The 16,902-nt window shown below is 42.4% G+C and overlaps 1 protein-coding gene across 1 annotated transcript; it reads right to left on the bottom strand.

The window, feature by feature from the left end:
• Positions 1–595: 595 nt before the first annotated feature.
• Positions 596–6,512, bottom strand: LOC131573698 (vasopressin V1a receptor-like). The gene is made up of 2 exons (XM_058827896.1): positions 4,385–6,512; positions 596–2,470 (listed from the first exon to the last, which is right to left on the bottom strand). The coding sequence occupies exons 1-2, from the start codon at positions 5,391–5,393 to the stop codon at positions 2,187–2,189; spliced, it is 1,293 nt and encodes a 430-aa protein (XP_058683879.1). The 5' UTR covers positions 5,394–6,512; the 3' UTR covers positions 596–2,186.
• Between the last annotated feature and the right edge of the window lie 10,390 nt (positions 6,513–16,902).

Below are 16,902 nucleotides of genomic sequence, written 5' to 3'. Positions count from 1 at the left end.
TTTTCTGTTTGAATGTAAAGTGTAATAGAAAAACCATTCAATTATGCAAACATGAAAATTCTGTTAGTACAGCTAATTGGTTTTTAATACAGATTACATGTACAAAGAAAGTCATAGCACAAAGATAAAACTAGGCAAAGGATAGTGTACTTAATTTGAAATGCAGTTTCAGTAACTGTGAATTACCTACTTGAACAATATATACAGTACATATCATGTGCACAAACACACACACAACATCACTGCATGCATTTTTTTTTACTAAAATATAGCTTCAGGTTCACAAACCTTCGGCCAGAGTTGATGAGAGCTGTAGTCACATTTGTATATTAAAGGTGGTCAAGAAGACAGTCTGTTAAATATAAGCAGTTCCACCACACTGTCCTCTGGGTTCTACTGCTTTGAACAACAGCAAACACAAGGAAATAAGAGAATGGATCCAAGATTTTCTATAGTGACAAATTTTTTTTCTTTTAGGTATAATATTCCCTATTCTTTGCCCAAAATAATTAATGGGGAACATCTGGAGTGGTTTAAGATGATCTTATTCTGCACATAACTATTAATTTCTGCTACCATTATTGAGGCAGGCATCATCCTCAGTGACAGCCACATCTCCTCAAGCAGTTAGAAAAGCAATCTTGTTTGTTAGGTTTTGGTGAGAAGGAAAGAAACCTGCTGCTGAGCTTCCTCCTTTGCATGCAAGTTATGAGCCACGCTCGTGTCCCACTGCTCCAGCTGGGACTGTGTCCTGCAGGGAGCTGGGGGAGCGCCTGGATTTCAGGATCCGACAAGCTCAGGAAAACAGAGCAGACCGGTAGTTGTACTTCTCAAAGAGATTCTGAAGACTTAAAAACTCAGCAAAACTTACTCAAGGAGCTTCAAAACCCAATCTCAATAGAAAAGATAGGCTGCAAGGAAAGATGTAATAGGATTGTTTACCATGTAAATGAACTACTCAACTTAGCATGCATTGTATTGAAAACAAACACACCTTGAGTGCTTTGTAATTAGCAAATGTGTTCTGATGACTTTTTATTGCCGTTTAGTGACAATTTTTAAGACTATATTGTCATGAGCTGTCAATATAAATAATAATAGAAAAAGACAAGCCAACAACACTGACAATTTCCATATGTTCCCAGAAGACTTGCAAGTTTGATTCTCACATCTGTTTCTTGAAATAAACTGGTTCTACAGCTCTTACCAAATGACTACACTCTCCTGAGCTCATGAGGCTATTTGCTTGACAACCAATGTAGCTTGATCCTAGATGTCTTAGTAAATTAAAAAATAAAAGATAACATTCCTACCAATAAAGCAAGTGGTTCTGTTATTCATTATGAGTTTTCTTGGTGTAGCTGTTTGTAATGGTGCTGAGCTAGTCATAGCATATCATACTTATCAATATACTCTAAAAATTAGTTTAAAAAATGAAAGGGGGTGCAACAACACACACACACACAAACACACACAAATACTCTATGAAATTTCCATCAACATGAAGGGAAGAGAAAATGTCACCCTAAAAATGAAACCCCACGATACACATACAGACATTGACAGCACTAAAAGCTTTACCTTCACAAGGGCTGTTAAATCTCAGTGTCTGAGAACTGCTAGACCTTTACAAGATGAAGCGTCATGAGCAACTGAATTCCAGCAACTCAGAGTCTGTCTAAGCCCATTCCTCACCTGGACAGCCAAGACTTTTCCCCCACTCCTTTCTTTTAATGTTTGAGACTAAACTGTAATCTTGCTCATATTGTCTTTTTTCCCCGTGACTTCGTCAGACAATCATGAGAAGCCTTATGCATTAACACTAGAGAGTGGAGTTACTGCAAGAGATGACAACTCCATTATTTTTGCTGCTTTAAACAGCAAACAAACAATTCACTTAGTATTTTAGAAACAGACAAAAAATTAAAATAAATTCTATTTTAAAAAATAATTGCTTTATTGTTGTCACACCTTCCTGATCAGTTGCCCAAATCCTAAATAACTTTCAGAAAATAATTTACATTCTGCAGCATAACTTATCAAGCAAGGTGGCACTTTCTGTCTCAGGGCCATCTTAGTCATTCCTTGGTACCGTGATGGTGCCCTGTCCTGGCATAAAGTGCCATGCCACAACCTTCCCAAACACCGCGATGGGACTGCAAGCCCTGCCTGCCCTGAGGCCTGTCTCACGTTGGAATGGGGATGAAGCTGGTCGATTTGGAGTGGGGCATCTCTCTCCACGTGTTTAAGCTGTGGGTTGGGCTTCTGTTGTTGGTGAAAGAAGTCTGTCGCCTGCTATTGCTGTTTGAATCTTCTTTACTCAGTGTTAGCTTTATTTTTTGGCAGCAAGGGAAGCTCTGTAGGCAGTCTTGGAGGAGGTGCCCACTGAAGAACATGTAGATCCACGGGTTACAGCAACTGTTCAGGCTGGCCAGCAGAGCTGTAACAGTAGTCGCAGTGTTTTCAGAATCTGGGGAGAGGGGGAGAAAGCTATTTAATCATCAAAAGAACTTGTGCACCATTCAGTCAACTGCTTCATTAACCATTGGATTTATTTTCCTGAATATTCTAGTTCTAAATGTTGAGCCGCAGCATTTGAAACAAATAATGAGAACATAATCAGTACAGGTCTCATTTATGTAAGGCTGGCATTGAAGTCAACGGGGATTTTTCTGAACAGACTTCAAAAAGCTGTGACAGAATAAGTTATGGGGTAATCCATCCAAAATAATGATTTAGTCACATTTCTACTGATGTGTATCCATGTGTTGATAAGCTCCTGCTTTAAATACTGAAAAGTTTCTTGCAGACTCCGGGAGACAGTGGTAACATTTCCACTGCTTTCAATAACACTGAATTTTGCTCTATATATTTGCATGCTGAAAAGTATTGAATGCTCAACTAACTACTGGATTGTCCATCAAATCTGGATTTTGGACTTTGAACAAATTATACGTAAGGGAAAAAATGGAACTTAGGACTATGGTATGAAAAAATGATGATGTTCTACCTTCAATAACTAGTCAATAGTTAGACCAAATGCTTTAAATATGCATTTAGTCTAATCAATTAGTGACTTTTCTTATTATTTTTCAATATTATTCAATATTATAAATACTGGATTTCCAAAAAAGTGTAATTACGGTGTTATGCAGTTATTCATAATATGTTATTCAAACAAACACAGTATGTTATTCAAACACAGTATGTTATTGAAACAAACCTATCAAATACCCATCTGTTCAATTATATTTAATTTCCTTTGAAGTAAAAAAATAAACCTATTCGTTTACTGCAAGCCTTTATTATTTTAAAGAGATCTGCATTATAGGCTTGACTTTAGTCCCGTATTAGAGGCAATCAGCACTCTCACTACAGTAAGTGAGAATTTGGGGAAAATTTTTTAAAAATCAAGAAATTATGGATTGCAACAATTTGATTTGCTGCTCTCTCATTATGAGGAAACAGAATATATGTCACTATGCTGCCTGCCATTACCTATGTGATACCTTTTTAACTCACCAATTTTTTTCAGCCATATTTAACAGAGGGACAGATATCGCCAAAGTCTGAATTGCCACTGATTCATGAAAACCGGTGACTTGACTGATGGAACTACTCAGAGGTGACTGCCTTGCTGAGAGGAAGGGTTCAGGGTGTGCTCAACTCTATTATTAGCAGATAGAGGAAAGAAGACGTACTAAGTTCTCAATTCATGTAACTGCTCCGACATGTGTGTGTGCATGCTTCTCAACAATACTAAAGTTTTCTTATCGGCAGCTTCAAACGGACGAAAGCACTGCTGGTTCAAATCACGGCAGCAAATACTCCGGTTTCCATCTGCTCGTTTTGCTCGGAGCGAGAAGACTGCGGCTGCTGCTCCTGTCCGGAGGCGCAGCTGCGGCCAGCAGCCGCTCCGGCTGCTCCCGGACAGGCGGAGCCGAGCGCCGCGGCCGCCGCCGCTCCCGGGGCCACCAGCTCCGGGGCCACCAGCTCCGGGACCACCGGCTCCGGGGCCACCAGCTCCGGGACCACCGGCTCCGGGGCCACCGGCTCCGGGGCCACCGGCTCCGGGACCACCGGCTCCGGGACCACCAGCTCCGGAACCACCGGCTCCGGGACTACGAGCGGTGCCGGCGGGGAGGTCCCGAGGGCGATGGCTGCCCAGGGCTGTCTCTTCTCCCCAACAAGGGCGCTCAGCCGCTGTTCCCCGGCAGGAGAGGGACCGGTCCGGGGCCGGGAGTGCGCGCCTCGGTCCCGCTCACCGCTTCCGCGCCCCGTTTCCCCCACGCTCGGCTCAGCGCTGCGCAGCGCCCCGGGACAGCCGGCTGCCCCCACAACGCCAGCGGGGCGGCCGCTGGGGACAAGCGGCGGCGTCACCTACCGACCCAGGGGAAGCGCTGGTCCCAGACGGACCACATCTGGATGGTGAAGAAGGGCGCCCAGCAAACGACGTACACCGAGACGATGACGAAGGTCATCTTGACGGTGCGGATCTTGGCGCGGGAGATGGTTTTGACGTTGCTGACACAAGGGGCGAGCAGCAGCCCCCGTCGCGGGCCAGCATCATCACCTGCCCGCCGGCCGGCAGCCGCTGCCGCCGCCTCCCCCGGGCGCGTCTTGCCCCGGACGTTGCGCCAGATGCGGTAGCAGATGAAGCCGTAGCAGATGATGAGGATGAGGACGGGCGCGATGAAGATGCCGCCGGTGATCCAAGTGATGTAGGCGCGGGGCCCCCAGGGCATGATGAAGTGCGCCCAGCAGTCGTAGACCTGAGAGCCGCGCTCCACTTCGCTGAGAGAGAAGATGAAATACTGCGGGGTGCTGAGCAGCAGGCTGAGCGCCCAGGCAGCCGCGATCATCCCGTACGAGCGCTTGGTGGGCTGCTGCAGCGTCTTCAGCGGGTGGCACACGGCGATGTAGCGGTCGGCGGTCATGGCCACCAGCATGTACGCCGAGGCGAACATGCCGAAGACCTGCAGGTGCTTGACGACGCGGCACAGCCCGTCGGGGCCGTGGAAGCGGTGGGTCACCTCCCAGCAGAGCTGGGGCAGCACCTGGAAGAAGGCCACCACCAGGTCGGCCAGGCTGAGGTGGCGGATGAAGAGGTGCATGCGGGACGCCTTGCGCGGTGTGCGCCGCAGGGCCAGCAGCACGCTGCCGTTCCCCACCACCGCCACCGCGAAGGTGACGGCCAGCACCGCGATCTCCAGCTTCGCTAGCTCCTCGTCCCGCCCGAAGGGGTCCCAGCCGCCCAGGCTGCCGTTCGGCGACCCCGACCACGCCTCGGGACTGGGGCTGCTGCCGCCGCCGGGCTCCGCCGCCCGCCACCGGCTGCCATTCCCGGGAGAGGGCACAGCCCGGGGCGAGCCGGAGCCGCCGGCGAGGCGCATGGAGGGGGCTGCGCGGTGGGGCACGGCCCCCGCACGTCCTCTCGCCCGCCTTTCCCGCTCCGGTGGCCCGGAGAGCCGGGCCAGGTGCCTTTATCCCCCCGCGGCCGCGGGAGGCGAGGCGAGGCGCGGGGGAGCTCCCGCGGCAGTGGCTGCCCAGCTCCTGACGCCAGCCCCCTCCTTCCCCCGGTACCGCCGCCCGCTCGCCCCGCCACGGGACCCGGGCCGCTCCGCCCCGAAAGCGCTGAGCCCGGGGGACACGGACCCACAGCCCTTGCCGGCTACCGGAGCCCCCGGGCTGGGCAGCTGGAAGGGCTGCTCTGCCGAACCGTGCTCCCGGAGAGCTCCCTCACAGTCAGGTAAAGCAGCGCCTAAATAATTGCGAATAAAACTGCCCTAGTCGTGCAGAGCAAATGGAGATCTGTCGGCATCAGCCTGCGCACCCCGATCTGGCTTCTAGCCAAGGCAAAGTGACTTGTCGGTAAGAGGTGCTGGTTTGGTCCTGAGAAAGCCCGCCTGAGCCTTTGTCACTTCACTGTCATGCTGGGATCAGCCCAAGAGAAATAAATTATTAGAAACAATAGCGCAGAATTTCAAAGGTTTCTGAAGGTTTCAGAACTTCATCTCAGACAGTAAATGTCATCCAAGCCTTATCGTAGGTCTAAACCACACGTTTCTGCAAGTACAAGCAAAATCTTCACATTTACTGGAGAGTTTCTGGCAGTGGGCCATTAAATTTCTTTTCTTAAACATGGTTTAGATGAAGAATTTTCCTGCTCTTGGTAGAATGAATGGACTTGATGAAAATTTTGGTCCCATTGTCACGTGTCAATTGTATCCTGATTTCACTGGAACCTGAATTTGACCCTTCATTTAGAAACTCCTTCCTTCAGCCAAACAAAAACTCATAAGATCACAACAAAGAAACACTGTGCTAGATACCAGCCTTACTGTGTTTTTAATAAAACTCCCTAGGTCTCCACATAGGTAATTACAGTTAAATTCAGTTACAAAAAAAATACATGATTTTACAGGAAGAAGAAAGAATGGGGAAGAATGAAAGATTAAATCTTACTTCTTAAATTAAAAAGATTTTTCCTAAATTTTTGACTCCAGAAGAGTTTTAAAGTTTTAAATACAAGATGATAGGCTTCTGGATGTCTTAGCATTGTGCAAGGCTTTATTTCAGGCTTTTTGCCACTTTCTGGGCTTGTTAGCCCCTGAGAGGGTATGTGCACCCACCCCAGTCTGTCACTACCCTTTCTTTGCTTGGGGATCAGTGGCAGGAGTTTAGAAGGATGCCTGCTCCTGCAGTGCAAATAGTTGTCGTGAGTTTTCCAATTAAAACTGCAAACCCACCCAATATCTGGAAATACAGACGATAAAGGTGGCTACAATTTCTATTTCTAGCAAACTTATTTCTTTAAATCTGCTTTTGTTCCAAAACCCGATTTTTGCAAACAGTTTTTCACAGCATTTTACAAGCATTTTTCACAGCTTAGTGCCTATTTATTGTACTACACCTGGGAAACTGCTGGGTGTGACTGCAGGTTTCGGGTCAAACAGAGAGGGAAAATTAAATCTGCATATCACGAATCTCACAACACCACACCACTACCAAGGCTTCTTTCACATTCCTTGCCTGTCTGTCTGACATGCTTTACGGGAGTTGAATATAACATAAATGAGCAGTGTTACTCAGGAAACTCTGCTAACAGATTTTCTGCTGTGCAAACTATGCAAGGATCATAAAGCTCTATTCACTGCTGGGTACGTCATCCATTAACAGAAGAGATGATATTCAGGTTTGACAGAGACATATTTTTAGCAGCCAGACAGTAAGGTAGACGTGGTTGTATTAGTTCAGGGTACTGAGAGTTTGTCAAGCCCACATCAGCTCAGAAATACTCCTTTTCTAACCCATTCTTTGTACCTCTGAATGGAGTTTATAAGAAGGTTTCCAGAGCAAAGGGCTGGAAAGTTGCCTGAATATTATTGCACAAGGCTGTACCTAGTGATTACATGCAATGTTAAGCATGATACTGATAATAATTTTTACCCTTTTACTCCATCAGACAAAAATAATCTAGGGCTAGTCTTGATGTATTTGTGTATTTCATTTCCCAAATTGGTCAAAATTGATATTTTTATAGGTAACATACCTAAAGAGGCTGTTGCAAATTCCTTTGTTTCAACAAACCTAGGTAAGTCAGTAGAGAATTTTATTTATATCTAGTAGCTAAAAAATACCCCCCAGACAAATTCACATCGCCTAAGGTTTCTATGCTAGATTAATCAGCATCTAGTCTGATCTTGGTTGCTTAATCCTAAGAGTATTGGTGTTCTTCAAAATAATCTTGTGAAATAACCTTCCAAAAAGAAAAATTGCCACTGGGAAGGCTGATAGAGGAAATTAACATTTTTGCCCTGTGCTCACTTAGAGCTCAGGTTAGACCTGAACTCTTAGTAAAGAAAATTGAGACTGCTTTATTTGTTCTCACTAGGCACACAGTTTTCTATAGAACTAGGAATAGTAAAGATTTCTAGCATGTTCTCTGCTGCCATACAGTTTACTGTAAAAGTGCTTGAAGGTTAACAGGTACCTTTCTGAGTGCTGAATTCATTGAAGACAGAATGGCTTCTGTAAAGTATTCAAAAACCTAACTGGAACGGGATCCAGTTGCCAAATGCAGGTGTTTTCTGTTCATTCCTTGCTGTTTTGGTACTTACTTTACCTCCAGACCTAGCATCTTCCTCCAGACAAAAGAAATGTTCTGAGTAAGTCAAAGACTCAAGATTTTAATGCTGGGAAATTGATGATGATTTGTATTTTGCAAGATAACTTTCAAACAAAAAATGGGGGGGGGGGGGAGGGTGCTTTTAGCATAATCTTCCTCAGAAAAACTGGTTGTTTGGAATTTTAGTCAAACTATGGTTGTCTGCCAGGTTTTGTGAAGAGTTGCTCCAGCAATCAGAGTTGCAAAAATCAATATAAGCCAAAAAAGTCAAGCTTTTAAAATAAATTCCTCATGCAGGATAAGGGTTAAAGCACAACTAAAAAAAGAAGTCTGTTTATTTGTAGAGGACTCAGCTGCCTTGTTAAAAAGCGCATAAAACATCTACATAGATATGAACAGATGTCTCCTGCAATCTGTCTCCAAGTTCAAAGTATCTGTAATGCTCCCTTTGAACGACACAATTTAGTAAATAAGGATGAGTTTGATAGGCCTTCCCAGAGAGCCACAGAACTTAGATGCTCCAGATCCCAACCTTTAAATTCACAGCTATGGGAACCACGCATGGGAAAAAGACCATGTGCTGAGTGAGGGACTACTAAAAGCTGGGGTCACCAGGGAGGCAAGCAGACACAGCATTCATTTGCCATCCCTGTGATGGAAATGCCACCTGAAGGCAAACAGGACCACACAAAGCCTACAAAGCAGACTCCTGAAAAAATGTCTTGTTGACCCTCTATTGATCTATCTTTTGGGCTACCAGAGCAAAATCAAGTGAAGACTTGACCTAAACTGCCTTCAAAATAGATTACAAGTCTGAATTTAGGATTCTGAAAAGGCTGCAGTACAAGACCAAGAGGCAAGTGAGACTAAGGGTCAACTCCTACTCTGGAAAACACAAAATTAAGAAAGCATCCATAAGAGGCAGAAATTCAAGATTAGCCCTCAATATTCAGTTTGCAAAAGCCTAGTTCAGTGTTTGGAAATGTTGATAAGAGGTCAGGAAAAAAAGAGCTTTAAGGTTATGCCCCAAGTGTTCCTTTGCTTGTTAACTGAAAGCATAATTAGATTCTGGTATTTGTATATACAGGAAGTCACATCTGGCCATCCCTGTCATACTGCATTTCTTTTCATGATGGCGTGCCGTGATTTAACCACAGTCAACAACTGAGCACCAGCAGCTGCTCGCTCAGTCATCCCCAGTGGGATGGGGCAGAGAATCAGAAGGGAAAACACATGAGTTTGGATAAAGAGAGTTTGATAAGTAAAGCAACAATCATGCACACAAGCAGAGCAAAACAAGGAATTCATGCACCACTTCCCATGGGCAGGCAGGTGTTCAGCCACCTCCAGGAGAGCAGAGCTCAGTCACTCTCAGCAGTGACTTGGGAACACAGATGCCATCGCTCTGAACATCCCACCCTTCCTCCTTTGTTCCCCAGTCTTATATGCTGAGCATGAAATCACGTGGTGTGGGATATCCCTGGGTGAACTGTCCCACCTGTATCCCCACCCAGCTCCTTATGCACCCCCACACTCACTGGTGTGGTGTCCTGAGAGGCAGAAAAGGCCTCAACTCTGTATAAGCACTGCTCAGCAGTAACAAAAACATCCCTGTTATCAACAATGCTTCCAGCACAAGTCCAAAACATAGCCACATCCATGCTGTGGAGATAATGAGCTCTATCCCAGCCCAAACCAGCACATGGAGGTTGACTGTGGTATCCAGGCAGTATTGCAGGGGGACCTGTGCAGTTACATGTGTTGCCCTTTTCCTTTTGCCTGTTTCCTTGCATCCTTTGTTGACCTGGTTGACAGCAATAAGGGCCTTCAGGATGCAGAGTTCAACTATTCCCCTGAAGAAATGTTAACACAGCAGCTTGCCTGGATTTCAAGGCAGTGAAGGAAATGGACATTTGAAGGTGTTATTTGCCTTTGTGTGTTTATAACCTCGTGGAAGGAACATACCAAAACGACATGGTGAAAGCTCCTGGCTTTCCCCATAGAATCACATTGATCAGATTTTCAACTTGTCCAAGGCACAATAAAAATCTGTGTGAGATGATAGTTTAACTAGAGCCTCAGCCAGCAGACCTCTCATTAAATCTGAGGATTTAAAGTCATTAATCCACAAGTCCACAGAATCATTCAGTTTTGTCATTAGCAGAATAAGAAAAATTTAGAACTGAGCTTCCTCACATTATGCCTACCTGGTGAAATTATGTGATCTCAGAGTTTCCAGACCTGAAAGAGACTTAATATGCATTTTGCACTTCTCTAGATATTGCTTCATTGCTTTTGCTTTAAGTACATAATCAGTAGCTTTATCTCTCAGTTCTCTTATTTCAGAGATGTAAAAGGTTCCTATTTCCTTGAACCAGCTTCTAAATTACTCCTATCTAGAATTTCATTCCATTTGTAGAGTTGTGGGCTGATGCTGGCTGGATGTCAGGTGTCCACCAAAGCTGTTCTATCACTCTCCTCAGCTGGACAACAGCTCCTCACAGAGGCTGTACCTCTTGTACCCCCCTACCAAAACTTAGTCACACAAACCCAATACACCTGCTGTTTCTATCACTGTGTTAACAACCACCTTCCTTATGCTTTTTACAAGTTTTGACTTATCTAAGGGCAATTTATTAATGACTCTTGCATTCTCTCCTAGTTAACATACACTAAGCCAAACGGAAATACTTCAAAAATTTGGTAGCAAAAGCAATCAGTATAAACAAACTGAAACGAAGTTTAAGGGTTATTTCTGTGATATATTCTCAGAAAGTATTTCACATTGTGAGATGCAACTCTCTTATAAAAAATTATAGTACTAATAAAGATTCTTATCAGGTGTTTAAAGAAGTAGGAAGGTAGACAGAAAATTTATGCATAACAATTTTTCTGAAGGATTTATCTGCAACTGAAAATGGCACTAGCAACTCATTCTAGAAAATGGTTAATTTGTGTAATAGTTAGTCATTGTATGAAATTGCTTTATTTATCCCAGAACTACACACAGAACTGAAAGCATATTGTGTTCAAGAATACACTAACAGAGCGTTACTGCTTCATAATTCTAATTGAAAGACAAAGCCACTTAACATTTATGAAATAAAAGAAATAATGCTTCTGTTAATGACAAAATTTATTTTAGTAGCTATCATTCAGAAACATGTTCTAAAGCAGTTTAAAATAGTTTTGAAACTGTATGCATGCAATTTTTCTCATGGTGATCATTTTGAAGAGCCTGCAGATATGCAATATTGATGGTTGATGCAGAATACTAATGCAGCCATTATGTAAAGAAAACACCTCTCAAATAATTTGTACTGAAAATATTGTGGCAGCTGCATTCTCACCACCTTGGTAGTTCAGGGTGCTATCATCACAGTTATTTTCCCACTGCATTCCTGAGAAACAGGATCCAGTTTTTATCAGGCTGGACAAGGTACAAGTGCCAGCTAATCTTATGGATTCTTATACACATCTATTTTTCCAGTTTCTGCAGGACTCTCCTCTGTGAGACTGTTCATATAAAGCCCAATCCTCCTTGGAAGAGAACTGGCTAAAAGTATTTTAACCAAAATACTTTTTCATTAGAATGGCAATATAATGATATTGAAGACTGAAGGTATATTACTGTCTTTTACCTGAGCTGTGGCTTGCAACATATTCAACATGAAGAAGAAACATAGAGCATATTCCCTGCCTATTTCCAGTGTGTCTTCTCTTACCATGTCTCCTGTCCCTATCTGAGCCAGCAACAAGCTGACAGTGCTGGCAGCACAGGCTCTTATCTGTTCAGGAGTCTCCAGAGAGAAAACAAAATAAATAGTGGTAGTGAAGAAGAGAGAGAAGAATCAGACATTGACAGTCAGAGAGAAGAAAGCTGGAACACAGGTCAGGGGGGTAGGTTGGTTTTGGAACTGTCTGTTGGGTAATGTGTGAGCATGTGAAAGGAGAATCCAAACAGTGTGGTGAGCAGCAGCTCTGTGTCTCAGGGCATGACCAAGGGATGCCCTGGTGCCTCAACCTTAGTTTTACCCACTGATGAGGTAGATTTGGGGGTTGAAGAAGACCAGCAGAAGAAAGAAGAGAAAGAGGGAATGATCAGTTATATTTAGATGGTGCACTGAGTATCTTGGCTGCTGATTTCATTGTGGGTTTGTTTGGTTTTTTAAACACATGTGGGTACAGACTGATGGTTAGCAGCCCTAGATCAAACATGGCCTGACTTTTGTGTAGGTATCCAAGTCACTGTTGCATAAATTGTACCATGGAAACTACTTAGACAGGGAGAACATAGTGATAATAATTACTGCAGCTTCAGTGCCCCTTGAGGTATTCTTGCTTTATACTTTACTACGGTTTATAATTTTCACTCCAAACAAGTTCTTTACCTGGCAGTTTTAAGCAGACTCTCCTTGCACTTCTTTTATCATCATATTTAGCAGCTCTATATCATATAACATTTTACTTGTTCCTTTTATGACCAGAGGAAAATTTGTATGCTTCTAAGATAAAGAAGGATAATAAAGCAATAAATTTTAGGGGATAGGAGGTACTAACAAACTGGCTAGAATGACATGAGAGGAAAAGTATTTCCATGAGATATAGCCAAGCTATAAGCCAAAGTATACAATTTTATGTCTAGTGAATAAACATTTTTAATGGTTTCTGGGTAAGTTTTGCCATTGCACTGCTTATGCTTGATTTGCCAATAGCAGGATTAGTAAATAATGTGAAATATCTTTTTTTAACTAGAGAAAACGGATTTGATATTTGAATTTCTTTTTGTCAGCTATACAGGGAAGAACAGAGGTGATTGCAGGAGAGTATCTAGATCCAGATCACAGAGCAGAGGAGTAAAGAAGATTTGTAACAGAATTCTACAGCTAGAACTCCATACATAGAGTTTTTCTGAATTTTTTTTACACTTCTAAGAGTGTTTATATAGGAACGTTTTAAAAAGGAAAAAGGAAAAAGCCTTTCCTTGCCTTTCTCCAAAACTAGAAATGAAATCTTAATGGAACTGATTGTTATGGAAGGCTTCCATTAATGTTTGCTTCCAGTGGTCTTTCCTGAATGCCTGTATCATTTACTGAAAAGTAAATGGCACTGTTTCATACTGTTTGTGATTTTCTTTTAATCTTTTCTAACTGGTATGGAAAACACTGTGTTGCATATTTTATCTAGGGAAGCCATGGGAATTACCAGAAGAGCATGTATAAGGAAGGATGTAGTACACGTACAAATACAGCAGCAACATCCAGAACAAGCCTTCAAACATTTCACTAGTTAATTTAATGACATTACAACCATAGAAATGACAGTAAAATATGTGATCCAAGGTCACATTTGTGCTTAAATTCCTAGCTAGTTCAGACTTTGAATAAATTGTGTACACTGTATGAAAGTAAGTTCATCGGCATTATGGATTTTGTGTTGAAGTTGGCTGCTGTTGATGTATTTCAGTCCTTCTGGTCCCCTGTCTACAACGTAGCAAGAAATATAATACATTTGTAACACCTATGCCCCTACTTGTAAGAATCGTGATTTTCTCTAAATTATTTCACTTTCAACAGTATGGGTCATCACTATCTTATTATCTCAAGTGAGTTCTAAGAAATGCTTGTCCCTGTTTAGAACAAGGCAACATCTTTCTTCTGTCACTGTCACCACCACCAGTATGAGAGGAGATGCAGTTAAAGAGAGATGACCTGATCCTTCCCAGGAGGCTGAGTGTGTTATTTAGGGGGACAAGTGTATCCCTACAGTTGCCACAGAGCATACCACTAGAAAAGTAGTTAAACTCTCTATTAAATAGTGTTTTTTATTAATATTTCAATGTATTTCTGGGTAGTATTCATGTTGATTTGTACTAATGTTATTCCTTATTAAAATGAATAGATGAGATGAACTTCCATTTTCATTTTCATTTTCAGTTCCTGAAACTGCCATTTTCAGTCTTCAGCCCTTGTAGGGATACAGCTGGTGCTGGAGCATGACTTAGTGTAGTCCTCTGTTAATACAGCCTCCCTTTCAGATACTTCATTATCACCCTGTGCATTACAAGCATTTCCAAGTTATTTAACTAGAAAATACCATACCAACAGGAATCAGGATTGTACAGAAGTCTGCTCTGGCCCACTCACTACAAGAAGGATCACTGTAAGATTTCCAATCCCAAAACATTGTGAGAAGAAAAGTTATAGAGACTCCAGAGCTAACAGCTTCTCTTTACACAACAGGTTTCTACAAGGAAGGCAGGAAAAGAAGACAGGACAACTACAGAGCATCAAGATGAGCTAGACACCTAAGATGGCACTATTTCTTCAGCTCAGAGGCATCAGTTAGACTGCAATGCCCCAGATGAGTTTGCCAATATAGAACAGCTTTTAGGTTAAACAACCTCCCTTAATAGCTGCAGTGTGATGTAAAAAGTGGCACTTGATAATTTAAATATGAGTATTAATGCCTATTAACAAATTTATATCTTGAAAACTGACATGAACTACCTCAGTATAAATTCTTCACAACTATTAGTTTGCTGAAGAGTACATTTTTTAATGTGTCCTTTGGAGTGACTGCTTCACACAGTTTCACAGATGCTTTGGAGAACACTGATTATAGCTAACAAATTGACAGATGTGCCTGAACAGGTATTCAGAGGGGTCATTATGATTTGGTCCGCTCTTTCTTGCTTCTCTGGATGATGATGATGCATGTGCTTGAATGGAATTACTCTGCACTACATAAAAACATACTTACCTGCCTGATAACCTTAATAAAGATCCTATTAAAATCAGCAGGGAGAAACTTCTAGATAAATTCAGAAAGTGCAGTGAGGACTGGCTTCACAAATTTTGATTTCTATGGTTGTACTGTAGATATACTGTAGACAGAGAGCCAAATTAGTATAGGCTTGTAGATTAATTAAGCAATACAGGCTTCCACAGCATCATTATGCACTTTTATGTTCACAGTTTTTAGTTCATCAATATGCAAGAACTTTGATTTTAAAGCGCACCATGCAAAAATGTTGCCCAATTGGTCTGCATGAAGAGGAAAATTCTCTCTCCCATTACCAGGTTCACTTAGCAACAAAAGCTTTTTTCTGAACGGATTTAGTTTATCTGCAGAATTCGATATTTCTTTGGTAGTAGGAGCAAACATAGATAAAAATTATGTTGGACTCTACAGACCTCTTTAGACTTCCTGGAACCAAATGATAAGACAATTGCCAAGGAGCTGCTGTGCACATTGCACAGTACTGTGAAACAAGCAGGTACACAGGGCAATAGGAAAAAACAGAATGGGATTTAATACAAGCCAAAGTCTTAGTGGCTTTGTTTCACCTCCAAGAACGTGAATAGAAGCTTTTCCTAAATGTGTTGAGATCCGTGGATACAGAAAGAACCTTGGTGTAACAGGTGCTTGCACAAGATACAAAGCTAGGCAGGCTGAAGTGTTCCATGTATGTGCTGTCTAATCTAATGTTGGCCAAGGAACATTGCAGATTTCCTTACAATACTGTGATCATATCCAAATGTTTCTTATGACAAGTCAAGGGAATTAATTTCCTCAAACAAAATGAATAAATGTTTGTAACAATTAAAAGAAACGCATGCAGCATTTTTCCTTTGTTTCTTTTTCATAGATTTCTTATCTTTCTGAGTTTTATAACAAAAAACAAACCCAAAAAACCCACCATACAAAGACTTGGAGCAACTAGTCTGTGCATTTCCAGTGCCACAGAAGAGGCCTCCTGCATTTTGCAGAAGAATATGTAGAGTAGACCAAGAGTTTTGGATTGTTCTCTCTTGTTTATCATTTGTGCACTGAATCAATACAGCAGTGGGGCAGGTGTCTAAATGCTCCTGTGGAACAGAGATGCTTTTCCAAGTCAGGAGCTCTGGTAGCCAGCCCCTGCATAAATGCTCTTTGTTTTCCAAGCCAAGACCATGCAGTAGCTAAGAAGCACTGTAGAGATGAAACACTTTTTTAGAGATGAAATCACCTGGAGATGTGAACTATTTGCCAGAATGACACATACCTAACATTTTGGGGACTGAGATAAATTTACAAGTATAGGTCCCCATTATATTTTTGGGTCTAATACATTAACTCAAATGTTATTTGTATAAGTAAGAGAACTCTGTCCTGCTTGTACTGTGCATTTTGCAGAATTCAAACTTTGATTTAAAAATAAAAAACACATAGATTTTGTAGGTACTAGAATATATCCTATTCAGGCATGGGAGCTACTTACTTTATAAGCTAAATCCGGATTATATATCGGTGTATAACAATGGGTCTGAGAGAAGAGAGTTTCTCTTTAAAGACTCCAAATCTGGAACCCATTTATGACTCCAAGGGGCAACAAACTTGCATATAACTTTTTTACTATGGGATAACAATAAAGAAGCTGTTTCTGTTGAAATCCATTTTGGGGAGGGAATAAACTGTGCTGCAGCAGAGGACATGCAGAGGTGACAGGAAAAGAGACGAGAAACAGGAAAGAGGTAAGCAAAGAGAATAGAAGAAATGAGGAAAGATCAAACTCCGTTAAGACAACAATGCCCATAATGAAGAAATATCTGAGGTTTTGGCTGTAATGGTCAAAGGAGAGAGGGGTGTTGCATATAGGTAAAACTTTACAAAAGGAAGGCCTTGTGAAACTATGGCTCAGGCCTGTTACTTTGACTAAGTAGAAAAGGACTTTGGGAAAGCGGCTCAGCTGAATTAGACATAGAAAAACAAGTTACATAAACCATTGCGTG

Source organism: Poecile atricapillus, chromosome Z (genome assembly GCF_030490865.1).
Source record: "Poecile atricapillus isolate bPoeAtr1 chromosome Z, bPoeAtr1.hap1, whole genome shotgun sequence".
In the NCBI taxonomy this organism is placed as follows: domain Eukaryota; kingdom Metazoa; phylum Chordata; class Aves; order Passeriformes; family Paridae; genus Poecile; species Poecile atricapillus.
The sequence above is the reverse complement of the archived record's forward strand: the minus strand, read 5'-3'. Positions and strand labels throughout refer to the sequence as shown.

Bases quoted from the DNA above. Each gene is read 5' to 3' on its own strand.
- LOC131573698 (XM_058827896.1), bottom strand. From the start codon at position 5,393: ATGCGCCTCGCCGGCGGCTCCGGCTCGCCCCGGGCTGTGCCCTCTCCC. The intron at 2,471-4,384 runs GTAGGTGACGCC...CCCTCTCCCCAG, and splicing joins CCAGCGCTTCCCCTGGGTCG to ATTCTGAAAACACTGCGACT.